At 45.1% G+C, this 23,537-nt stretch overlaps 2 protein-coding genes across 10 annotated transcripts in view; one reads left to right on the top strand and one right to left on the bottom strand.

Moving 5' to 3' along the window:
- Positions 1-10,423, top strand: part of DFFA (DNA fragmentation factor subunit alpha) — a 20,998-nt gene extending 10,575 nt beyond the window's left edge. Inside the window, exon 6 of the mRNA XM_057696084.1 lies at positions 10,397-10,423. Within this exon, the coding sequence (XP_057552067.1) occupies positions 10,397-10,408 (12 nt within the window). The 3' untranslated portion in view covers positions 10,409-10,423. The remainder of the gene's footprint in view (positions 1-10,396) is intronic.
- Positions 6,280-23,537, bottom strand: LOC130829604 (centromere protein S). Of its 9 annotated transcripts, none has more exons than XM_057696089.1 (6): positions 23,397-23,537; positions 20,082-20,205; positions 19,275-19,308; positions 14,731-14,797; positions 7,619-7,814; positions 6,280-6,565 (listed from the first exon to the last, which is right to left on the bottom strand). In XM_057696089.1, exons 1-6 carry the CDS (start codon positions 23,454-23,456, stop codon positions 6,501-6,503), a joined length of 546 nt encoding a protein of 181 aa, XP_057552072.1. In that variant the 5' UTR covers positions 23,457-23,537; the 3' UTR covers positions 6,280-6,500. The 9 variants fall into 9 exon arrangements, with proteins under 9 accessions (XP_057552072.1, XP_057552073.1, XP_057552069.1 ...); XM_057696090.1 differs by having other exon boundaries at positions 6,280-6,556; XM_057696086.1 differs by lacking the exon at positions 14,731-14,797.

Here is a 23,537-nt window from a genome sequence, read left to right as displayed (position 1 = left end):
GACCCACTATTCTTACTCTAAAGATGGAACTGCAGAATTTTAAACACAAATAATGGTAGAGAAGGAGACGTATCAGTGTCGATTATGACCACAAACTTGTTTCTCAAGTTAATGAATTTTTCCATTTGTTTTAAAGGCACATATTAAGTTTGCAGACCATAGGGACATACAGAGTCTAATTCACCATTTCTAATATCTAATTCAGCATTGTGAAGTGATATCCATTACCACTGTGAAACTTTTCAGTTTCCTAATATGTTTTATCAGCAGGAGTATAAAAAGGTCGTTAAATCGATCTCCATGAGATGTGACTCCAGGTCTCTCTGGGTGCAAAGCAGAGACTTCTGATTTACATTCCCCGTTTCTGTGCAAACTTGTTCTTCGGGTTTTGTAATCTACAGTGCAGTCTCTCTTGCAGGGAAAAGATAATCAGTTATGGACTTATTTGACTTACTTTTTAAGCATACTTAGAGGAAAACAGAATGCTATTCAGAGGTACACTGGCTAATTATTAAGTAAAGAAATGTAACGATAAGCCCTAGGGCGAGGGAGAGGTGCAGAAAACAAACAGAACGAAAAGAACTGTCTCCTTCTCCTGTGCCCTTCCTCAGGGAGGGCTCAGATCTGCTCAGCATTCTCTTACTAATGCCTTACACCATTGGTTCTCATTTATCCACCCCAATATTTCTTTTTTAATAGCATATTTTATAATGCCTTCTTAATTATCCTTAAATGAAAGCCAGAGCTGATAACCTACCTACTGCATACCTTCATCCACATACTACCCCCAAATGTGGCATTTTAGAAGAAACAAAGGAAAATAATTTCCAATAAAATGGTTTGTATCTCGGTATGTCAGTGTCTGGAGATGACCACACGAAGGGCACAGTGAAGCTGTCAGATGCTTGTACTTACACGCTGCGTTACCGCGAATTTGTTAGAGGCAGCCAGGCATGGCGTGTCGTGATTGTCAACTGAGACCCCACGAGCAGCACTGCCCTTGTAATGGGATTTCCCAAAACAGTGACATTCTGGACAGAGCAACACATCTATTCTTGATTTACAAGGTGGCGGCATTCTTGACAAATCCAGGGAACGTTAAAACTGGAAAAAATACTTTGTAATTATACATAAAAGAGAATTAGGTTTGGGGCTAATTTGGAACATGTTTTCATCCCCGTGGACATCCAGAATGACATATAAAAGTCACACGGGGGAAGAAGTCATGTGGGATATGGGATGAGTCTTCACTGTGTGGAATGGTCCAGTGCTTTGCAGGAAGACTAGCGTCCCACCTCCTGCCCCACCCACTGAATGCCAGTAGCAGCCTCCAGGTATTAAGACAACTGAAAACAGCCCCCCGCGTTTTCACAATGCCCCTGGGGTGGGGGGGTGGCAATAATGCCAGTTGAGGATGTTTATAGCAGTTCATCATCTGCTCTGTACCAGCACCAACCACACTGGAGCCTCAAAACTGAGTGAGTTAAGCAGGGCGTGGCTTGTCGCCTCTCACTTTAAACGAAAGCAAGGTTGTGCTCAGGGAGGGTCAATGACGCCTCATGTCACAAGGCTAATTGGGGGGGCCAGGGTTCAAAGGCAGGTCTTCTGGTTCTTATTCCAGTGTTCCTTCCACTGATTTGTATTTTCTCTTAAGTCCACGTACTCTTTTCTACCCTACATCCACATCACTGGTTTTGTTAATACCAGTGTGATAAGTTGGAGTCAACTCCAATTGGAAAAGGCCTAATGCGTCTGCAGTGTGACTGCCAAAAGATTTCTAACTGTAGTCATCGTGCTGGTGGTGTAAGAGTAGTAAATCAACCTTGTGAACACTGTGTAGTTAGCACGGTAGTAAATAAAGGAAGCCTGGATTCCAAAAATGAGAGAATAACATCTCTATTCACCAGTTATATCAACATTTCCATCACTGCCCTGCTGAATGAAAAATGTTTTCTTCAATTATTTCTGTCACATACACAGTAGAGCTTTAGTTGACTGGCCTGGGTGTTGGTCTTCTGTACTCAAAACAAACCCACCAAGCATGTCAGCTGCAGAGGAGAATGGAAAAAGTACTGTGGGTTTTGGTGTGAGACAAACCCACGTTGAGTCTAACCTTATGGGACGGTAGTTTCCAAAAATGTAAGGTTAGCCTAAGGTCCCAAGGTTGAAAGGGTTACATTAAATGAAGTACGTATGGGGAAGAGCGTAGCACCCAGCCCAGAGTCAGTGGAGGGAGTGGTTCCCTCTTGTCTCGGCAGGGCCAGAGAGATGGGCGTGGGAGCAGAGACCTTAGTCTGCAAACCCTAGACCAAATGTGCAGTGAGAGGTATTTTGCTCCAGGAACCACTTACCTTCCCTATACACCGCTGTGCCTCCAGGCCTTCTAGAATAGAAATGTAGCAGCACAGCAATATGTCTAAAAATAGGAGAGAGAGAGAGCAAGGTGCGCCTGTTCCGAGGTTAGGAGAAAAGAATGTCAAAGAAAGCAGCTGGGACTAATGAACTCTACACTAGCCATATTCCATCCTTTCAACTCAAGTCAAATGTCGGTCCCCATTAGGCAACTGGCTTTGACAGGAGCTGTGCTAATTACCACTTACCAACCTTTAATTTCTGGGTAAAAGCAGAAGGAAAAAAACTAATGGATTTTTCATTTTCCAGAGAGAAAGGAATAAAATAATAGTAGTCTGTTAAAAAAATACATTAATTACAAGAATTATTAATGTGCCATTACTAACCTGGTTTTTTAATTTCCTAATTATCTAGTCCTTTATTATCTTTTTTTTTTGCCTTCAGGTTTTTTTTTTTTCTTATTTTGTCGTATTTGTAGGGTGTTGCCTTAAATTATTTTGGCTTTATATTGTGTCTTATATTACTTGATGTTTTTAAGGACCTTGGATGGAAATTATCTACTCCAAATATCCACTGCCTGAATTTGCTACACAGCTGAGGCGGGGTGGGGGGTCCACCATCCTATTGGGAAGCCTCCAATGAAGGGAACAGATTCACTCCTCCCCAGGAGCGGTGCTGAATTTTCAGACTGCAGAGACTTAAAGCTGGCTGTTGGCTCGAACGAAGTCAGACAGCACTTCCACTGTTACAAGGAAGTGAACCAACAGGTTAAAGCAGAACTCCGGGATCTTCTTTGGGATTTTCTAGTATCGTATTACAAGAGCGATCACCAAGCAGATTCTAGCTTTTTCTCCAGCTTACAGTTATTTTAATAAGACAAACATGTATTTGTTCACTTCACTAATTATGAACAGGATAATTTAGTGTTAATTTTTATCAGGGTTATGAGAAGCTAGAAATACTGGGTTTCCCAGCTGACCTTTGCCTCTTCCTTTCTAGTTCAGAAACAGAAGACTTCCTTCTTTTTAACAGCTAAATGACATTTCTGATTTGTTCACAATCGGAATCCCTGTCTCTACTTCAGAAACTTCTGTTGCTAAGATGTGGGCTATCAGCCTTCAGCAGGTGCTGTCAATTCAGGGCATTTACGGATCTCCCGTGAGCTTACAGGTCTGAGCTTCCACTGAAATGGTTTGCTGTCAGCCCTGACATATGAACACTATGAAAGGATTGCTGTTGAATGCTTATGTCACATCAGTTCTTCCTTAGCAGTTAAGGATCTATTCTGGTGACAAATACTGGAATTAAATGAAGGAGAATGAATTAGAAGCTGTCCAGGCCTTGATGTCCTAGATCTACACGTTTGACTATATTGAACTACACAAAGGTAGACTTTAAGTCTACGAAAAACCTGATGGTAGGAAATTACCCTAATTTGCCTATTTTACCCTAATTTATTAATCATAAACATATTAGTCTATGTCTATGCAGTCTTAACGTAAACTGGCAGTTGACGCCAGTTTACATTAAGGCCCCTGAGCTAAGGTAGGCTTAACCTTGATGGGTTTCCTGGCAGTGTCATTATAGCCTCATGTCCTTCAAGTATTATTTAGTTAAAAGTTACAGGGACTTCCCTGGCGGTCCAGTGATTAAGACTCCACGCTCCCAATGCAGGGGGCACAGGTTCAATCCCTGGTCAGGAAACTAGATCCTGCATGTCACCCAGCATGGCAGAGGGAAGGAAGGGAGGAAGGGAGGGAGGGAGGAAGGGAGGGAGGGAGGGAGGGAGGGAGGAAGGAAGGAAGGAAGGAAGGGTTTCCTCAGAATAATTTTTTTGTTATCTTTATTACAAGATAACTCTCACTTCACTCACTTCCATTCCTGCAGGATGTAGTTCTTTATACCTCATATAGCGTCTTTCGTAGAAGACTACAAAACATTCTAGAAGGACTGTCTTTGCCTTTCTTAAATTAATCCTTATCATCATCACTATAAATAATGAACACAGGACTGTATGTCCCAACTACTTCCCAAAAGATGTACAACCCATCAGCCCGCTGGGCAAGCAGAAGGCGAGGCAGATACTAGCCCTGTTGACTGCTTCACCTACGACACTGACCTTACCAGCCGAGAAATGAGGGTTAAAATTGCTCACTTCAAAGCAAATAGAATTCTGAGGAGGTCAATTAGAAAGGGGGAAGAAAAAACTCTTTGCTGATCGCTCAAATTAATGTTTCTGCTCCTCCTTCTTGGCTCTGCCCCATGTGCATTCTCACGCTCCTCTCTGTCTGTTCAATCAGTCATGTATGAATATGCCCTGTCCTTTCACAGTCCTGTCGGTATCTACTCAGAATCTATAATTGCTAAAACCTGCACAGATCAGGTTTCATTTTGACAGCCAGCGAAGGACCTGACAACCGACTGGAGGGGGATTTTGTAATTAGGGAGTAAAATGCTGGCACTTTCTTGCCAAGGCAGGGTCATGGGTTCAATCCCTGGTCGGGGAAATAAGATCCGCATGCCGCATGGCATGGCCAAAAAAAAAAAAAAAGTTACAACCCCCAGTCTTTGGTACTGTGTATGTATGACCCCAACTGAAGCTGAAAAACAGTGAGCATGCTTTTCTTCTAGACGAATCTTCAGTTCTGAAGGTTAGCTGGCCTTTCGGGCAGGCATCTTCCACCAGTGCACTGACCCAATTACTGGTCTCTGCAAGCTGCTGTGTTTGGAAATGTGGATGCCATTAAGGCTCTTCCATCACATTATGCTTTACTCAGCTAGTAATTACGAATATGAGCTCAGCTCTGGAAAACAGAACGTACTCCGTGAGCCTGCTCCCCTGGTGTCCAGAGAAGAAAATAACATCACGACGCCCTCCGGCCAGGCTTTGCCGGTCTTCTTGATATTCCTCAGACTCTTTCCACACCTGCAGGTATGAACCTCTAAGCTTTAAAGTTTAACATCTAAAAACCTCCTGCTGGAAGTTTTCTTTAGAGTCTGTGATGCAAGAGCCATAAACAGTATGTGTAATCAAGGAAGGACTTCGGGGCTATAGGGAAGAACTGAAATTTGGTTAGGGTTTGAAACTGAGCACTTGTTTACTCCTGCCTCCACATGAGGAGACCCAAATCCCGGGCCACATGGAGCTCTGCGTTATATCACGGAGAAAGAAATCTCCCCCTCATTTAACCATCATTCACTCACTTCTATGGGAAATTATTGAGGAAAGGAGAAATAGAAAAACTATACACATAATACGTATCGATACATATGCATCTGCCTCCAAACAAAGTCCGGATCCTATGACTCTGGAGGCCCTTGTATTAGCAGTTGAGGCGATCAGGCTACAGGCTGGGCAGCAGCACTGCTCACTCTGTACTTGGTTTGAAATAAACATGAAGCTCTCATCCATAAAAAGAACTGTAGCAATTAGTACAGGTACTTTTTAACAGCAATTTCGAATATAACTTTTATAAGCATGTCAACATGATGTTGTCTGCCTAACAGCGTGACATTTGTTTTTAAATTAATTTTAGCTAAACATGAGGAATAATCATTTTGTTCTTTGAGCACAATGTTAAAAACTGCTTTTAAATATGAGGGAAATATTGTTTAAATTAGACAGTTTATATCAAAATAAACTGAAATGTTATTCTGAACACTTAAATATGTAGCTTTTAGCTATTTTAAATCAAAGCAAGGAAGACAAAGACAGAACTACCTCTGAGCACATAATGCAGGTGCAAGGAAAGCCCCATGGCTGCACTGACAGTAACAGCAAAAGCCACAAAAATCTTTATCAGAAATACTCTTTGGGTTCCAAATACTCAAGAGACTCGGTATTGGGTGTTGTGAGAGTTTAAATAAAAGCTGCTTTTCAAATTCCATGAGAAAGAGAAGACAACAGCGTAAAGAAGAAAGATCACAGCTGCTTAGTACGTTTTATTCAGACCCATCGCTACACTTCTCTGCATGAGTAATTATGGGTGGAGTTCTATTTGCAGGAGGAGAAGGTCTTCCAGAAGAAATTCTTGCACGGCATTTTATCTCGGCGCGTGGACTGCTGGAGGGGCAGGCCTTCCTGCCGTTTGGACACCTCCCTGGTGTCCCCTCCTACGAAGGGCACTGCCCTGGCCTGGGAGGCCCACTCATACCACCACTCGAGGAAAGTCAACAGGCTGTTTTTCTTTATTTCTGCCACTTCCTGCATATGCTTTTAAAAAGAAGCAAAGGACAAAGGAAAGACAAATCAGCCGTCTGGTTCAGCCAGCATTAAGATACATAATTCCTTCCTTTAAAGAAAAAAAAAAAAGAAGAAGAAGATGCTCCAGGACAGTAAATCACATTTCCATTTAAAGGGTGAGAAAGTTAAGAGAACACCTTAACAGAACTGCTCTAATTAGAGAAAAGAAAAAGTTGAAAATTTTCAAAGAAAAAAATCTGCTTGTTTTGCCCTTAATCGTTGCTGAGGTTCTTAATTAGGAGAGGTCGGGAAATCTGTTATTTTCTGCCAGACAAGTGACTGGCAGCTAAGAAGCCCCCCAGGGTGGGTCAGGCTAATTTAGCTTGGTTTTCCCATCTCTGGTCTATCTCCTGACTGTCCACAAATTGCTTTTCGAGACAGGTCAGATTGAGACATTATATTCTGGCCTTTCAAACTCCTTAGAAAGCTTCTAGGAGTAATCTGATGATGAATGACTTGTCTGGAACTCATCTGATAATTTCAGAGAAAAATCCATTTTTAATGGTCAACTTTATGTACTGTTTCTTGGAACTTTTTCAAAATGGAAAAAAGAGAAAAATAAATCACGTCATAAAGTTACAAATTCTCACAATGGAAAATGTAATGGTGTCAATTCATCTGAGCCAGTGAGAACATGTGCTGTATATATAAATTAAATTAAGACTCTAGACGTATGTGTGCCTAACACCACAGTGGAGCTCCGTGACTGCACGGCGATAGACTGGTGGAATCACTAAATGTTGCAACGGCTAGCAGACAGAGATGGCCGGCTTCCAGAAGCTCCCCTGAGTTTCAGAGCTTTCAACAAACTTCCTAACAGCTGAAGGAAAACAAGAATCAATGGTCTGTATGGACATCCCAGCACAGGGCGGCTGAGGGCCGCGCTGCAGGGTCCAGCCCTGCGGTCTGTCCTGTACACACACTCAGCCCTGGAGACGCTGGGGGACCCACGGGGGTGGCCAGATGCGCCGAGGACAGACAGCCCGCGTGTGGGCTAGTGCGCGGCCAAGTCAGGCTACTCACCCCGCTGTTGTGGCCGGCGGGGCCGCCCTCCAGGGGAAGGGCAGTGGTGGCCCCTGAGGGCAGCAGCAGCAGCAGCAGCAGCGGGCAGAGGGGTGGCGGCATCCTGCAGGCTGACTGGCACTGCTCTCTGGCTCTGCGGCACGTCATCCCGCTTGGCAGCCCCGAAATCAGGGTTTTGTGGGCTTGGGTCCCTTCTCTGGAGACCGGGGGCGGGGGCACATATTTTAAGCTTCACCTGCAGCTGTTTTTTTGTATATATGCCTGTCTAAAGCCTGCACCCCCTCTTCCCTCACACTCGAGCAGTGACGCATAAGACAGGGCAATCAGTGCCCACAAAAGTGCTTTTGGATTGGATTTAACCCCTTCATTAAAGCCTCAGCTCTCTTCCTGTGTGGATTTGCTCCTACTTTGGAATGCAACGTGCACTTGCCTCTGAAGAAGTTCTACCTCCTCATAATTATGCCCAAGCAAGCAGGAAGCCGTGAGAACAAAACCAAGTGATTGAACATAATACAAAATCAGCCTTGGATAAGGAGCTTAAAATCTGCAATTTTGCCCACATGAAAGTATGACTGAATCTGCTTGGGCAGAAGAAACGAGGAGACAGCGAGGGCTCAGGGAGCCACTCAGAGCATCCGCCGGTCTCACCACATCGCAGGCGAGGCCAGGGCGACCCGAGTGTTGATGGTCCCCCAGCACCACCTCCCGCCCAGCAGGCCCGACAATGTCCTCCGGCCCAGCCCTTCCCAAACTGGGACGTGGATCCAAACCACCTTATTAAGATAAGGATGCAGATCCTGATGTAGTAGGTACAGGAGGAGCCAAGACCCCATAATTCTAACGAGCTGACACTGGAGTAAGCAGTGTTTTTCATCTGCCGGCCACTCGCTAGTGGGTCATAAAGTAGCACCTTTTCTTTGGAATGAAACAGAAAGTAGAGGGCATCACGTGGAGTAAGGATAAATACTGCTGTGTGTGTGTGTGTGTGTGGTGTATAACGTACTTGTCACTGAATGCCCTGCACTTGTCCAGCTCCCGAGGCTTCCTCTCCTCCTGGGGACAGTGCCCCTGCTGAAAACTCCAGAACGTGAAGCCCCCTGTGCCACCTCCTGGCTCCTCCTCATGGGTCCCAGGTTCAGAATCACACAAGGACATGTGCAGACCCTCTTCCCCTGAGACAGCCAGGAAAATCCAGAACATCCACCACTAACCTACTAAGATGACCAATGTCAGAGGCCACGTTCTAAACGGAAGTAAAGCAACCAAAGAACTGCCAGCGCTTTCCAGAAGTGAACACTGACGCTTCCAGTTTCCCAAAGTCCTGGTTCATACCCCCTCACAAGGGAAATCTCAGCCTTACATTTCATTCCCTCGTAGGCTCGTTGTTTGAGGTTCCAGGTAAAATCACGGCCTGATGACCCATGGATCGTACAATGCACGTTGCTCAGCCCTTTTTTGGGTACCCAAATAATTTTTTTGCCTAATTCCCACAAATGGTATTAAAAATGTTTAGATATTCTTGCAGATGAGGAAGCCCTGGCAGCTCAGCCAGCTTCTTAACAGCCTGAGGATATTTTCCAGATTTTATTCGATGGACTCATTAAACGTTGCGTGCCTGGCCTGTACTACACACAAGTACAGAGGAGCCACACCCTCCACCCCGACAGAGCTGTTACAGAGAAAATGAGAGAAAAGTGCGACAAATTTTCAATGCAATAAGCGTGCCAAGGAGGCTCACGTGCTGTGGGTTGGGGAAGGCATCGTGTCATCTTATGACTGGCTGTTTTCAAGAAGGTGGCAACATATCTCAGTACTGCAAGGTGAGGGCTCTAGACTAAAATCCTGATTTTGCGATTTAATTAACCTCTCTAGGGCCTCAGGTTCCTCAACTATAAAACGGGGATAAAAACAGCACCTACTGCCTACCTCACAGAACTGTTGTGAAGACCAAATAAGTACCTAACACAAGTGGAAAGCACAGCAGGTCCTCATGATAGGAACTGTTCCTAAGATACCCTAAATCCTGAGTCCTTCCTCCCCCACAGTGTAAAGAGCTCCCCACCCCAGAACGTTGGAAATCCCCAGTCGGAGCCATGAAACTCAAGCAAAGGGTCCTCCTCACCCTCCAGCACATCTCAGACCCCAGGGATAGAGTACCCCCCAGGGCGCCAGCCGTGTGTACGGCGCTACACAAGGCACTGAGTGACCACCATTCGCCACCCCAAGCCCACCCGCAGGGAGCTGATGGGCTAATGATTTATGTAAGAATATGTGTTTCTGAAAAGATGTACGACGGAAACTTTGACTAAAGAAACTCAGTACCGGATTATTTTGAAGAAGGGAGACTATTTATTCTAAAAGGCAGAACTAGGACCTACATAGAAGGTGGAAGACTTTTCTTTATGTACAGAAGAAACTTGCAACAATTAGTGTCCAATAACGGAAAGGGCGCTCTGTCCCTGAGGAGTCAGCAGAGCCTGGGGAACCACTGTCAGCGGTGCTGCAGAAGGGGTTCCTACTTGGTGGGGAGATTGGGCTAATTGACCTCTAAGGGCTCTTTATAGATTCCGCAATTCAGGAAAGGCAGTCAGCAGGCCCTGATTACACTTTCCCAGACATCTGGGTTTCAAGGTATCAGCTGTGTATGAGCCAGTGTAGACCCACCCCAGCACGTTCCAACTGCTGCTGTTTGTAGAAGGGGATGCTCTGAAATGTCCCTGGCTCGTTAATTTAGTAATAAAAAGTTAACATAGGATCTTTTATTTCAATCTTTTCAAGGGACTGGTGTAACAAAGAAGACGACAAACAAATGTAAATGGCCCCAACTATGTCACCAGGCCACGTTTATTTCAAAGACATCTGCTGCTTTACATGGTCAGTCATCTGGTTACTTGGTTAACAAGTCTACTTAAAGTTCAGATGAACTTCCAGGACTCAGGAAGCAAGCCTGTGAGAGAGTCCTCTACAACTCCTTTCTGCCAACTGTCAGCAAAGCTGGAATTGGAAAGGATGACTGACTTGCGTGGACATTCCAGAGTCAACTAAACCCTGATGGGAACACGCGGGGGCAACAGGCCGCTCCTGAGAACTCGGAGTAGACTCAGCCGTTCTGTACAAAGTCTGGCCACCCGTCTGTTATAATCCCTGAAAAATGTGTTGTACGACCATTTGTCTAAAATACAAACAGGTCATACATAAATATGCCAAATAAACCAAAAGATTACGTGAACATCAAGTCAGCTTTCTCATCTGGCTAGAAAAGTTCATGCAAAATACCCATGCCAGCCGGAAGGGCCCTCTACGGCCCTCTAATCAGGGACAGGACACCCAGGGCGCACTCGGGTTCATCACTTCGAGTCATGTGCACTCTGAGTTTCTGGAGCTACAGAAACCTACAGAAACAAGATGCATTATAACAGCTCTACCTATGTCCTCTTATCATCACATATAACACTGCTGCAAGAGGTATTAACTCTGTTTCACTGACAAGAACACAAAGTTTCCGATAGTCATGCAGCTATCAGAGTTATGAAATCAGGATGCAAACCTAAGATTTGTCAGCCTTTGGAAAGTCCACAGTATCTAGTCTCTACACTCTCCGTGATGAGGCACTTAAAAAGAACATATCTAGGAAATGAAACTGCTAACATACAGGTCTTTGGCTGGAATGTACTGTAAGGATGGCAGGCTTTATGATTCACATTTCTTTCACTGATGTGACACAAAGGTGTTACAATTATTATCTGAGACCAAATGATTAGTTGTTTGCAGAACTTGAAACTGTGAAGTTTGAATTCAGTGCTTTACTATGAGCACAGCTCAGCATCTCCTTTTGAGAGTCAGACTCGGGGGTATCTTTTGCTGATCATGTCTGGGCGTGGATGGTATAAACTCTGTCCAACTGCACGCCCTTTTCTCGCTCACCTGCTCTAGAGCTGGCACTCCAAACGTGAGCACCAGCTCCACTGGTCGGGAGTTCCTGGGTGGCTGGTTAACCTCTTCAAGCTCCAGCCTGCTCATCAGTAAAATGGGACTAAACAAAAAGCCCTGAAAAAGTTGTGAAGAAGACCATACGGAGCACCCAGAGCAGCATGTGGCACACCAAAGGGCTCTGTAAATGCCAGTCCCTCTTCTTTACCCCTGCTGCTCCAGTAGGGAAAAGGGATGCCCTGACCTCTAAGAAACCCCAAGGAGAAGACAGCAGACCTGGGACTCCAGAAGCATCATCTCTCACAAACTGAAACAGAGGACACACTGAAGTGTTCTGGAGGAGCCGTTTTACTGGGCAAAACTTCTGCCCAGTAAAATTACAAAATAGCCAGAGAAAAGTCACATAAACTCTGTTTCTAGGAAAAAATCATCTTTAAAAAGTAAAAAGGACCATTTCCAAACATCCACCATCTTACCTTGTGATAAGTGACATAGGTTTAAAAGCAACATTGGTGAGACTTCCCTGGTGGCGCAGTGGTTAAGAATTCGCCTGCCAATGCAGGGGACACGAGTTCAATCCCTCAGTTGGGAAGATCCCACATGCCGTGGAGGAACTAATCCCGTGCGCCACAACTACTAAGCCTGCATGCTAGAGCCCATGAGCCACAACTACTGAGCCCACGCACTGCAACTACTGAAGCCCGTGCACCTAGAGCCCGTGCTTCGCAACAAGAGAAGCCACTGTAATGAGAGGCCCATGCACCCACAACAAAGAGTAGTCCCCGCTCCGCACAACTAGAGAAAGCCATGCGCAGCAACGAAGACCCAACGCAGCCAAAAAATAATTAATTTTTGTAAAACTGGTAATCAAAAGAACTAAATAGGAGTTCTCCGTCGGTCCAGTGCTTAGGATTTGGCGTTTTCACTGCCATGGCCCAGAGTTCAATCCATGGTTGGGGAACTGAGATCCTGCAGGCCACGCAGCGCAGCCAAAAAATAATTTTAAAAAAGGACTAAATAAATATAGCTTTATTCATCTTTCAAGGATTGTCAGTCTGAAAAATTATATAAAAGAATGAAGAAAGAACTATGACTTCTGCTTGAAAAAGTCAACCATATGTAATTGCTAACACATTTTATTAATTGCAATGGATACAATTTCTAATATATACCATTCGAACACACCTTTTTCATGTGCTTCAGTAAGATATGGGGGTATTTTGCTTAAGAATTTCCAGTTCTCTTTTATACCAGCTTTTGCGGTCAATGGCTTGCAGAATACAATACAAAAAGCCCCCAAGTCTTTTTTTTTTTTTTAATCTCCATTTATCCTTTCAAAACCCTTTGTTGACAATACGTGGTTTTAGTGCCTCTACCTGCTGAAGGCTGCTTTTCCCAAATGGCCAGTTTAATTCTCACTTTCCACTACACCGGCCTCTGCTGGCTCCACTGAACTTTTGTTTTCATCCTCTAACTTCTTTTTCTTCTTCGCTTTTCGTTCTAGGTTAAACTGAGCGATGTCTTCGTTTTTCTCTGTGATGTATTTTAACTACAAAAAAATTTTTTTAAAATTATGTTTGTATCTGGTTGTAAAGCCATTTATAAGGCTAGGGGGAGAAAAAACTCTACACCGTTTCCCTGGGTTACATTCTTTAGATATAAACACAGCTTCAAATTTTTTCTGGGAGAAGGAATCAACCACGAAACTCAACTCACTGTTACACATCCTACCAAACAGGTAGGAGTTCCTTGAATAATCAAAAGAATTTACTTGTAGCTTACAGAAGGCATGCCAATCACAAATATACTCTACAAAGCACAAACACAGCCAACATGCCCTAAATTTATCCAGCTAAGATTACTGAGCAACAGCTGTGTACCAGACCAGAGACACAAGGGAAATAAAAGGTCCCTGCCCTCAGGGAAGATTTAGTCAAATGCACAAATTTAAAGCTTCTGTCAGATGAAAAAAAAAATTAAGAGTCCAAAATAAAAACAACATCCTGAAGTAAACAAATATGCAATAAGCAGGAAGCTTCCCAATTAATAGTCTAAGATGACTTGCATTGACGATTCCTTGGCAAAAGATAGAAACCGCTCCCTGAAGCTGACCAAGTAAGAGTTACGACAGAGGATTTATGAGAGAAGTGTCTTTTCCACTGATACACGGCACCACCAGGCACTTGAGCTATTTTACTTAGGAATCATATCATCCTTAACCTTGACTTAAACTTTGGAGAAATAATATTAGAAGAGCAGAGACAGAAAAGAGCCCAGTGGAAACAGCACCAGATTCAGGGTTCGAAGGTTAAGGTTCAGCTGTCAACTAGAAAACTTCCTATTTAACTTTGGGAAGTTACTTAACTCCAGTAGCCTAGCTTGTTAAATGGGGATATGTAGTCATGTTATTAAAAACCCTCAGAGGGTAGCTGTAAACTTTAAATAATATATGTAAAATACCATCAATAAAAGTCCCGTGTAAACTATGAAGTGCTATACAAGTTCATTCATCCAGCAACTACTCATGAGCACCTACTGTGGGCCGGGCCCTACTGTAGGCATGGCAGATGGAGCAGAGGAAAAGGAGATTAAAATCCCTGACCTCGTGGAGCTCACATCCTGGGGAGGAATGTACAGTATTTTAACAGCTAGGATCAGACTAAGTCAGGAAACCTCACAGGTGTCCTGGATCTGCCACTGGCCTGGGATGATCACAGCATCACCAGTAAAATGAGGGGCTTGGTCAGGGTGACATCTAAACTTCTTTGAAAAGACAGACAATGTGCTCAATTTCCTGCACATCCCAGATGTACAGATACTCTTTGCATACCTGGCCCAACAGAATTGTGGGCATCACAATGAAACTATCCCCGTGTGCTCTAGCCTGTGACCTGTCTCTGACATCACGCTCCAAATGAAACATGGGACCAAAGTTTTGAGATATTACAAAAAAGGCAAATTATGAAATCCAGAGAGCACTGATTAGAAAATTTCAAATTGGCTTAGCAAGATCCATCATAATGAAAGAAAGACTATAAATTACGGGCAGGTCTGAATGGTTCAAGCATCTCTAGTTTTTAATGCAAGGTGCCCTGGGGAATCACTTCATGGCTGCAAGTGATTAATTGGGAATAATGTATTCTGATGGGAAAGGGGAGTGAGGAAAGAAATTCATCTCTCACCAGTGAATTACTCCTCCTGGCTAAGAGCTTCACATCTTCAGTGTTAATTGTACTTCTTTTCGCATGTCTGTAGAAAAGGCAGAAACAATTCACCAAAATGTTTGGTATTATCTAAAGTTTTGATGAAACACAAAAGTTTGTGGCCAGACTTCACACCAGCAAGGATCCCTAAGTAGCCCATCTTTTCAGATTAAGGTCATTAAGCAACAGTGACACAAAAACGAGTGAAGTGATAAGCCAAGATACCAACTGAAAAAAGAGACTGAGAGAAAGCAGAAGTCCGTCTGTCCACCTCCACTTGAGGGCCAGGGTGCCTGGAGAATACAAGCACGGAAAGGAGTAAGGGGCATTAAACCCGTCCCAAATGGCCTGCTTGGTCACAATGGACACAGCGACCACCACACAAAAAGCAAGAAGCAGGTCAGTGGGGGACTTCCCTGGTGGCGCAGTGGGTAAGCTTTCAGTGCAGGGGGCCTGGGTTGGGTTCGATCCCTGGTCAGAGAACTAGATCCTGCATACCACAACTGAGTTCGCATGCCACAACAAAGGAGCTGGCGTGTTGCAACTAAGGAGCCCACGTGCTGCAACTAAGACCTGGTGCAACTAAAAAAGTAAATATTTTTTTAAAATTCTATTAAGAAAAAAAGAAGCAGATCAGTGAAGCACCTTCAGTGAAAAGAGAAAACAGTACAGAGCTCACAATACAAAGATCGTCTCTGCTTAAATAGACATTAAATAGAAGAACAAAGAGAGGACTTCCTGGGTGGCGCAGTAGGTGGGAATCTGCCTGCCAATGCAGGGGACATGGGTTCGATCCCTGCCCCAGGAAGATACCACATGCAACGGAACAACTAAGCCCATGCGCCACAACTATTGAACCTGAGCTCTAGAGCCCATGAGCCACAACAACTGAGCCCGTGTGCCACAACTACTGAAGCCCATGCACCTAGAGCCTGTGCTCCGCAACAAGAGAGGCCACCACAATGAGAAGCCTGAGCACCACAATGAAGAGCAGCCCCCGCTCTCCTCAACTAGAGAAAGCCCATGTGCAGCAATGAAGACCCAACACAGCCAATAAAATTAATTAATTAAATAAATTTAAAAAAAAAAGAACAAAGAGAATGTCCATGAAGCATGGCTTCACTTACAGCAAGGTCCTAAAGCTCTTCTCCAAAGGCTACATTACAGGAAAAAACTCATGCAGGTGTGCCTAATACCCCACTTCCCACCTAGGAGATAATGCATCCCCTGACAATAGCCCAGTTAGAACAAAGAACATCCTTTCAACCGGAGTCTGTTTCTTGCTCACAACACGGACTCAAGTTCTTGTTCCAGTCCTCCTATGTCTGCTTTAAAAGGTAATTTGAGATAAGCTCTATTCAATAATTTATTACTCTAATTACACCTTTTCTTGCCATTTCTAACTTCCTCCAAAAATAAGTAGGAACTTTGTAAGCAGGAATAAGGAGGAATCTTTGTATCCTAATAACTATCAAAGTGGCCAGCACATGGTAAGTCCTCACTGAGTATCTGTTGAAGATGAAATCACAGCAATCACACTCCATACTCTGGCCAAATCAGTCCTTCATATCCTGCTAAGCATGAAGATACTGGGTGCCATCTCATCATGGCTGAACGATCTGCCGGTCCTGAGCTAATATCCATGTCAGAAGATAACTTCTAATTAGCCACCTGCAAGGACCAGCACAGAGGAAACGGCAGAAAAGTCAGACAGAAGGGGACAGAATAGCAGGCACAAAGTACGAGGCCAGTCCACAGGTGCCCTGTGTGCAGGATGTTAGGTAATACGGACATACTGTGGCCCTCGTCTCTGTCGCACGATCAGGCTGCCCTGTTGGTATCACCGTCTTTGTAAAGTGCCATACGATGAGTAAGTAAGAGGAAGCAGCACATGGAACTGTCCAGAGGAAGGTTAGCTTATCTGTTCACAAGAAGCATTTAGGAAACAGCGGAGTCGATCCTCTCCACCACTCGGCTTGCCATCTGGTTTCTCTGCACCATGTTTTCATTATTATTATTGTAAATATTTAGTTAGTTAGTTAGTTGGCTGCACCAGGTCTTGGCTGCGGCATGCGGGATCCAGTTCCCTGACCAGGGATCAAACCCGGGCCCCTGCATTGGGAGCACAGAGCCCTAGCCACTGGACCACCAGGGAAGTCCCCTCTGCACCATGTTTTAATGTTAGCACTTTCCCCAATGAAGAGGCAGGTATATCCTATGCCAGCCACTGCACATCAGAGACTCTCCTAAATCAAACCTCTGGCTCCAGAAAATTACTCTAGGAAACACAGCAAAGGAATTTTTCATATAACACTCTTAGCAACACAGGTTTTAAAGATTATTCCCAAAATGTCCCTAGAATTTATTTACTGTAGAATATCTACTTCAAAATGTTTCATCTTTCATGTGCTAACAATATTAGGTGACTAGAGATTTCAAAGCTAAATAAAGGAAATTCACAACTTAAACTGGGAGATGATTTTCCAAAGTTTATAAGTAAATTGAGTTTATAGTATTTACAATTTAAATGCATTTGTTTCATAGAAACAACATTACAAACACTGGTTAGGTTCCCAGCCTCCAAAGACTACTTAAGATATAGCCAACCTGCAATTGTATATATTTCAGACTTCTCAAACTGGGGTAGTCATAGTTCTAGGGGCAGGGCCTACGTGACAAGGAAAACTCAAAACCATAGGATACAGCTGACTTTCTGGGAATATCAATTTTATTCAATGATAAACTTTAAAGCAGGATTTTTTTTATATGAGAGAAAACTGGAATATTCTGAAAATGAATGTGAAATTATGACAATGGATGAGGCTTCAAAGAGGATCTGTGCTTGTGTTCGCTCAGGGTTCTTAGGAGGAAGTTTGAGGCACACTGGTGTACACACGTGAGAACCTCAAAAGAGGAGGCATCTCTTAGTCAAGCCTCACTCCGAGAACATCAGCTGACAGCCTTTACACAGACTCCGTTACTCAAAAGATAACGTCCCTCCTTGTGGAGCTGATGTTCTAAGTGATACCCACACACCACTCTGCCCCAGTGCCCAGCAAAAGGAAATGGACTTCTGAACGTACCTATAATAAACACAGAGTACCTGAAAGCTTAACGTGTTACAGTGCTAAATAGTTCTAATTTCATTTTTATTTCCAGTATTTAGAAGTATTTAAAATTTTTCCCACAGGATAGAGGTGAGATGAATTGGGAGACTGGGATTGCCATATATACATTACTAATAAGAAAAAAAATTGAATTGTACACTTTACGCAGCTTATTATATGTCCATTATATCTCAATAAAAGTTCTTAGAAAAACAATTTTTTCCCACAGCTAACACAGCATTGGCGAGGAAACTGACAACTGAGGGCTTGCTACAGGCATCTAGTGGGTAGAGGCCAGGGTGCCACTAAACACCCTACGATGCACAGGACAGCCCCCCCCCGCCACGAGGAATTATCCAGTCCAAAATGACAACAGTGCTGAGGTGATGTATAGTAATAAACTCTATGCTCAAATAACCATTTGTCTACTAAGTTACATTTTTGTGTCTTCCTTTGTAATACAAAGGACTCATATTTTTAAAAAAAGAAGGAAAGAAATGACAGGTAAAGGTAGTAAATGTATTTCACAAGAGATTCAGGGTGGGGGTGGGCATGGGGCACAGGTAAGGGGCAACCACCTGAATTAACGATGATAAGCCACATGAGCTATCAGTATCCCATATATTATCCTTATCCCTTCTGGCCAAGTTGAAGATGCTAAGCGGTTTTTAGGGACTCATATATACAGGAATAGGGAAGATTTAGAGCCTGCCCTCTGAGAACCAACTGCTTTAATTCATTCAAAATATTCATCGGAGAAACAAAGAGCTACTAGGAGCAAGGTGAAAAGCATGGGGTGTGGGAGAGGCTGGCACCAAATCAGAAGCAGGAGCAAATTAGAAAGCTTTGGCCCTTTCAGCCTTCCTCATTCAAATTGCTTCATAAAAGCAATTCGTTGCAATTGTTTTCAATTACCTGCAGTACTAATTGAAGAGAGGAGCATAAATCACCTGTAAAAGCTGACGCTTTACCAGCTGAAAGCAAGTCACACACTTTTCAAGGAGCGCGTGTCTCACTGGTAATGAACAGGCAAGTGCAGCGCTGACGGGGCCGCAGGCTGTGTTATCCCAACACCTGCGAGCTTCCGCAGAGCATGGTGCAGCCCAGCCCCAGCGCCCAGCCTCACAACCCCAGCACTGCACCACCCGCAGAAACGGAGTCCTGGAGACATGACTCATACCTTTTTAACCTGCCATTAACAAAAAATTACTTGGAAAACTTCAAAAAATGCCAAATCAAGTTTGAATGGACAGTGATTAAGGCAGATGTTACATTCTTACAGAATCATGATTAGAGAAGGAGCCTCCACAAAACACAGGAGAAAAAAGAGCTGATGGGCTCCTGAAATTCACCACCAGATGCGGAGTATCAATAGCATGTAAACAAACAGCATTCACAGTCAAGCTCTCTACCCACCTTGCAAACATTTCAAGGTCTTTGGCAAAATTTTCTGAAAGAGAAAAAGAGATGTGCTTTAGATACCCTATCTCAATCTTTTGTTTTTTTTTTCTGGCCACACAGCGAGGCATGTGGTATCTTAGTTCCCCAATCAGGGATCGAACCCATGCCTCGATCTGGAAGCACTGAATCTTAACCACGGGACCACCACTGAAGTCTCCCCATCTCAATCTTATTTCAGAGGGAGAAACATAAAATCTCAATGTCTACAGTAAGTACAGTGACTAATACAGCAAATCTTTTAAAGGTGAGAGGAGGCCCGTCAGGCAGCTCCATCACTAGAGTCCTTACAACCTCCTTGTCTTCCCTGGCCCCCTCCACCCTTCATTACAAGCCTCTAGTAATTGTGGCTACACCTTTCCTTCCCAGAAACTATCCCTTCACTTTAAATTTTGCTACCAGTTAGGGCTCGGGAGGACATTAATCTCCTCTGAAGTCAAGCAAATACCAATGCTGCAATTCAACTGTCAAATAAACTGTGGGTGATATAAAAAAAGTTATAAAGCAATGTTCCGGGCAATTTAAAACAATAAAATAAAGGTGCTGATGCCCCCGTGTTAGGGTAATAGAAAGAAAATAAATAGTTCTTTCCATAAATGATCTGAGTCTTACAGCCGATAAAAGAAACGTTTCATGAATGTGTCTGACAGTAACATTCTCGTCTGTTGGTGAGACACGCCACGACACCCACCCGCATGTTTCTCCCAGGCAAAATCAACCTCTGGGCTTTCTATACATCTATATAAGAAGATCATGGCTGCGTACCGCACTGACGAAAAGTCACCTCCGAAATCGCTGCAATGGTTTGTTTGCTGAACTGCATCTCTTTGTCGGACGCAACTTCCTCGCAAAGACAGCCAACAGTGTAGTGAACCGCTGCCTTTAGCCTCTGAAGCAAAACCAAAACACTTGGTGGGTGAGACTGCAAATAAGAGCTTTTCACATCTTAAAAAATTAAGACCAAGGAGAGGGTATGCTCAGCCTAATTCCTTCAGCACTTTCCATAATGGCTGAGTGACTTTTCAAGTGTACTAATAAAGTAATGGGGCCCTCTGGAGTGTGACTTGTAGAAACATTACTTCCTAGTTAATGGTTATGATTTAGGTCAAGTAAAGATAAGGAATTACGATGGCAGGGAAGGAAGGCAGACTGGTACTTGGGAGGCATCAGTGTGACTTTACTCAGTTATTCCACATTTATGTGCCAAGTGCCTACTGCGTGAAGGTGTGTGCTAGGTGTCTGGGGAACACTGAGAAAAAACGAGGGGCTTCCCTGGTGGCGCAGTGGTTAAGAATCCGCCTGCCAATGCAAGGGACACGAATTCAATCTCTGGACTGGGAAGATCCCACATGCCTTGGAGTGACTAAGCCCACGTGCCACAACTACTGAAGCCCACGCACCTAGAGCCTGTGCTCTGCAACAAGAGAAGCCACCACACTGAGAAGCCTGCACACTGCACTGAAGAGTAGCCCCCACTCGCCGCAACTAGAGAAAAGCCCAAGCATAGCAACAAAGACATAAAAAACACAGCCAAAAAAAAAAAAAAGACAGAGATTTCGCCCCCAGATGGGGGTTAATCAAGCCAACGCAAAAGGATCCAGTCCCTGTGCTTCAAGTCCTTGTCAGCCCCGGTCCTGCGTGAGACAAAGGACAAAGGATCAGGACAATACAGGGAAAGTCATGAGGGCACATTGGACCTCCTCTGATTTGCCGGTTTGCTAGCCCACCAACAGGACCCTCACTGCTCCTCGGTAACCCTTTCAGGTGCTGGAAAACACACCTCTTCCCCATGCAGGGGAGTTAAGAAGCCAAACAAGCTAAGCCAAGGTCTCTGTCTCGTGTCAACAAACTTGCTGAGCCCTGTGTGGGCTCCACCTGTGCTGGAGACAGAGCTGAACTGGACACAGTGACGGCTGCACCCGAGACAGCATCGACTCTAACCAGCAAGTGTTGACAGTAGAGGCAAGATGAGGAGGCTCTACAAAAACACAAGTCCAGGACGCAGAGCAGAGGCCAGGCAGATAAGCAATGGACCTGCCTTCCTTAGTTTCAGACATCACAAGAGTACGTAAGCGTAAGCGGAGGGCGTTGGTGGGAGAAGACAGAGACCATCACCCTGGGAGGGATAAAGACCCTCCAAGGTCAACTTTTTAAGGTATGTGTAAAGGTGAGGTTAGGGGTGGGGGAATGGGACAGGGATCCTTCTGATTGCTGTATTCTGTCCCTCCCCTCCCCCACCTCCAGGAATGCGCTAAGTGCCTTCTTCAATGCTGTGAACACTTTAAGAGGATAAATCACTAGTCTCTAAACTCCTCGAGGGCAGGACCCTTCAGTGCTGTTCACGCTATCCACCTGGTGCCAAGAACAGCTGGCTGAGTGAAGGGCGGGATCCTCCACCAGCTCACCACTGCATAGAGAATGAGGTTCAAGTTTCTCTGTCCCACTTTGCAGCCTTACTCACTTAGTCACGTTTATTGTCTATTGAGAGCCAGGCTGTGTACTAGGGGCTGAGAATACAAAACTGAAAAGGACAGTCCCTGCTCGCAAAGGGTTTATCTCCCACGACACCTCTGCCATGAATGGACTCTTTGAAACCACCAATGTCATGAAACACAAAGAGAGTGGAGAAACGTTCCAGGGAAGACCAGAGCCAGGACCGCTAGACACAAGGCATGTAGACACAAGGCATGATTCCTGAAATGATCCTAGATGAAGAAAAAAAGACCAGTAAAGAAACATCTTTGGGGGGACTTCCCTGGTGGCACAGTGGTTAAGAATCCGCCTGCCAATGCAGGGGACACAGGTTTGAGCCCTCGTCCCAGAAGATTCCACACGCCGTGGAGCAACTAAGCCCGTGCACCACAACTACTTAGCCTGTGCTCTAGAGCCCTCAAGTCGCAACTATTGAGCCCTCATGCCACAACTACTGAAGCCCAAGCCTAGAGCTCATGCACCGCAACAAAGAGTAGCCCCTGTTTGCCGCAACTAGAGAAAGCTGGAGTGCAGCAACGAAGACGCAACACAGTCAATACACAAATACATGTATTAAAAAAAAAAAGAAACATCTTTGGGACAAATGGGGGAAACTGAGTATGGATCACAGGATTTAACAATATCAAACTTCCTGAGTGTGATCAGAGATTATATCAGAGAATGAGCCCTTGTCCTTGGGAGAAGCATACTGAAGTATTAAAATTTAAAGGTTAAGCGTCCAGTGTATTTAATTCTCAAATAATTACGAAAAAAGGAGCAAGGGAGACAAATACAGCAAAATGCTAACTGGCGAATCGGGGTGAGGGGCGTATGGGTGATAAGTGCATTTTTCCTGAAACTTTTTCTGAAAGCTTGAACTTCAGAATAAAGGGAGGGGGTGGGTAAAACAACGTCTGAAATGTAGAAGCTCGTTCTCGTGTCCCTCCGGTTAATCCTCGCTGAGGCTGCCACCCCGGCTCTTGGTTTCCCCAAGGGCTGTTCTCACGACTCTGCCACACGGTTTTTATTCCCGGTGCTGATTAAAGGGCTGAATACACGCAACTCCCCCGAGAGCTGGCTATCACCACCCCGACTTTCCATCTAGGAAACCTGAGTTTGGGCAGAGTCCACCCAACCCTCCGTGCGAAGTCGAGATTCGACCCCATATCTAATAGGCTCTGGAGCCGGACGGCCTGGGTTTGCCTCAGGCTCCGAGGCCGCCGCCTCGCCGGCAGCACGGAGAGCGCACCGGTTACAGGAGCCGACCTTTCAGGGCTCGTGCCGCGGGCCGAGCGCCTCCCAACAACCCTGTCCGAGGAGAGACGGAGCCCATCACAAGGCCAGAGTGCCCAGGCATTTCCCGGGAACCTTCCTCCTCCCGCCGCCGCGACCCCCACGCTCGCTGCCGCGATACCATGGAAACCGCCTCCCAGCACCCCCCGCGGCAGCCGAGCTGGCGCAGGCGCAGGCGGCCGGAGCGGGCCCGAGCGCACCCTCCAGCCCTGAACCCCGACACGGAGGCGAGGCCGGGCCGCGGCGGGGCCTTTTCCTCCGCAGGCTCTTGACGCCGTCCCGCCCCAGCCCAGCCAGAACCGCGTCCTCCCCTACCTGTCGGTAAGAGAATCGCTGCTGCTCCTCGGCCCCCTCCTCCTCCTCCTCTTCCATCATCACGGCGGACGGACTCGGCCGGGCGCGCGAGGACCAAAAAAGAGGCGTCGCCGGGAAGGCCCAGTCGCATTTTCCCGCCGC

This window comes from Hippopotamus amphibius, chromosome 1 (assembly GCF_030028045.1).
Source record: "Hippopotamus amphibius kiboko isolate mHipAmp2 chromosome 1, mHipAmp2.hap2, whole genome shotgun sequence".
NCBI lineage: Eukaryota > Metazoa > Chordata > Mammalia > Artiodactyla > Hippopotamidae > Hippopotamus > Hippopotamus amphibius.
Note: the sequence above shows the minus strand (reverse complement) of the source record. Positions and strands in the feature narration are given on the sequence as shown.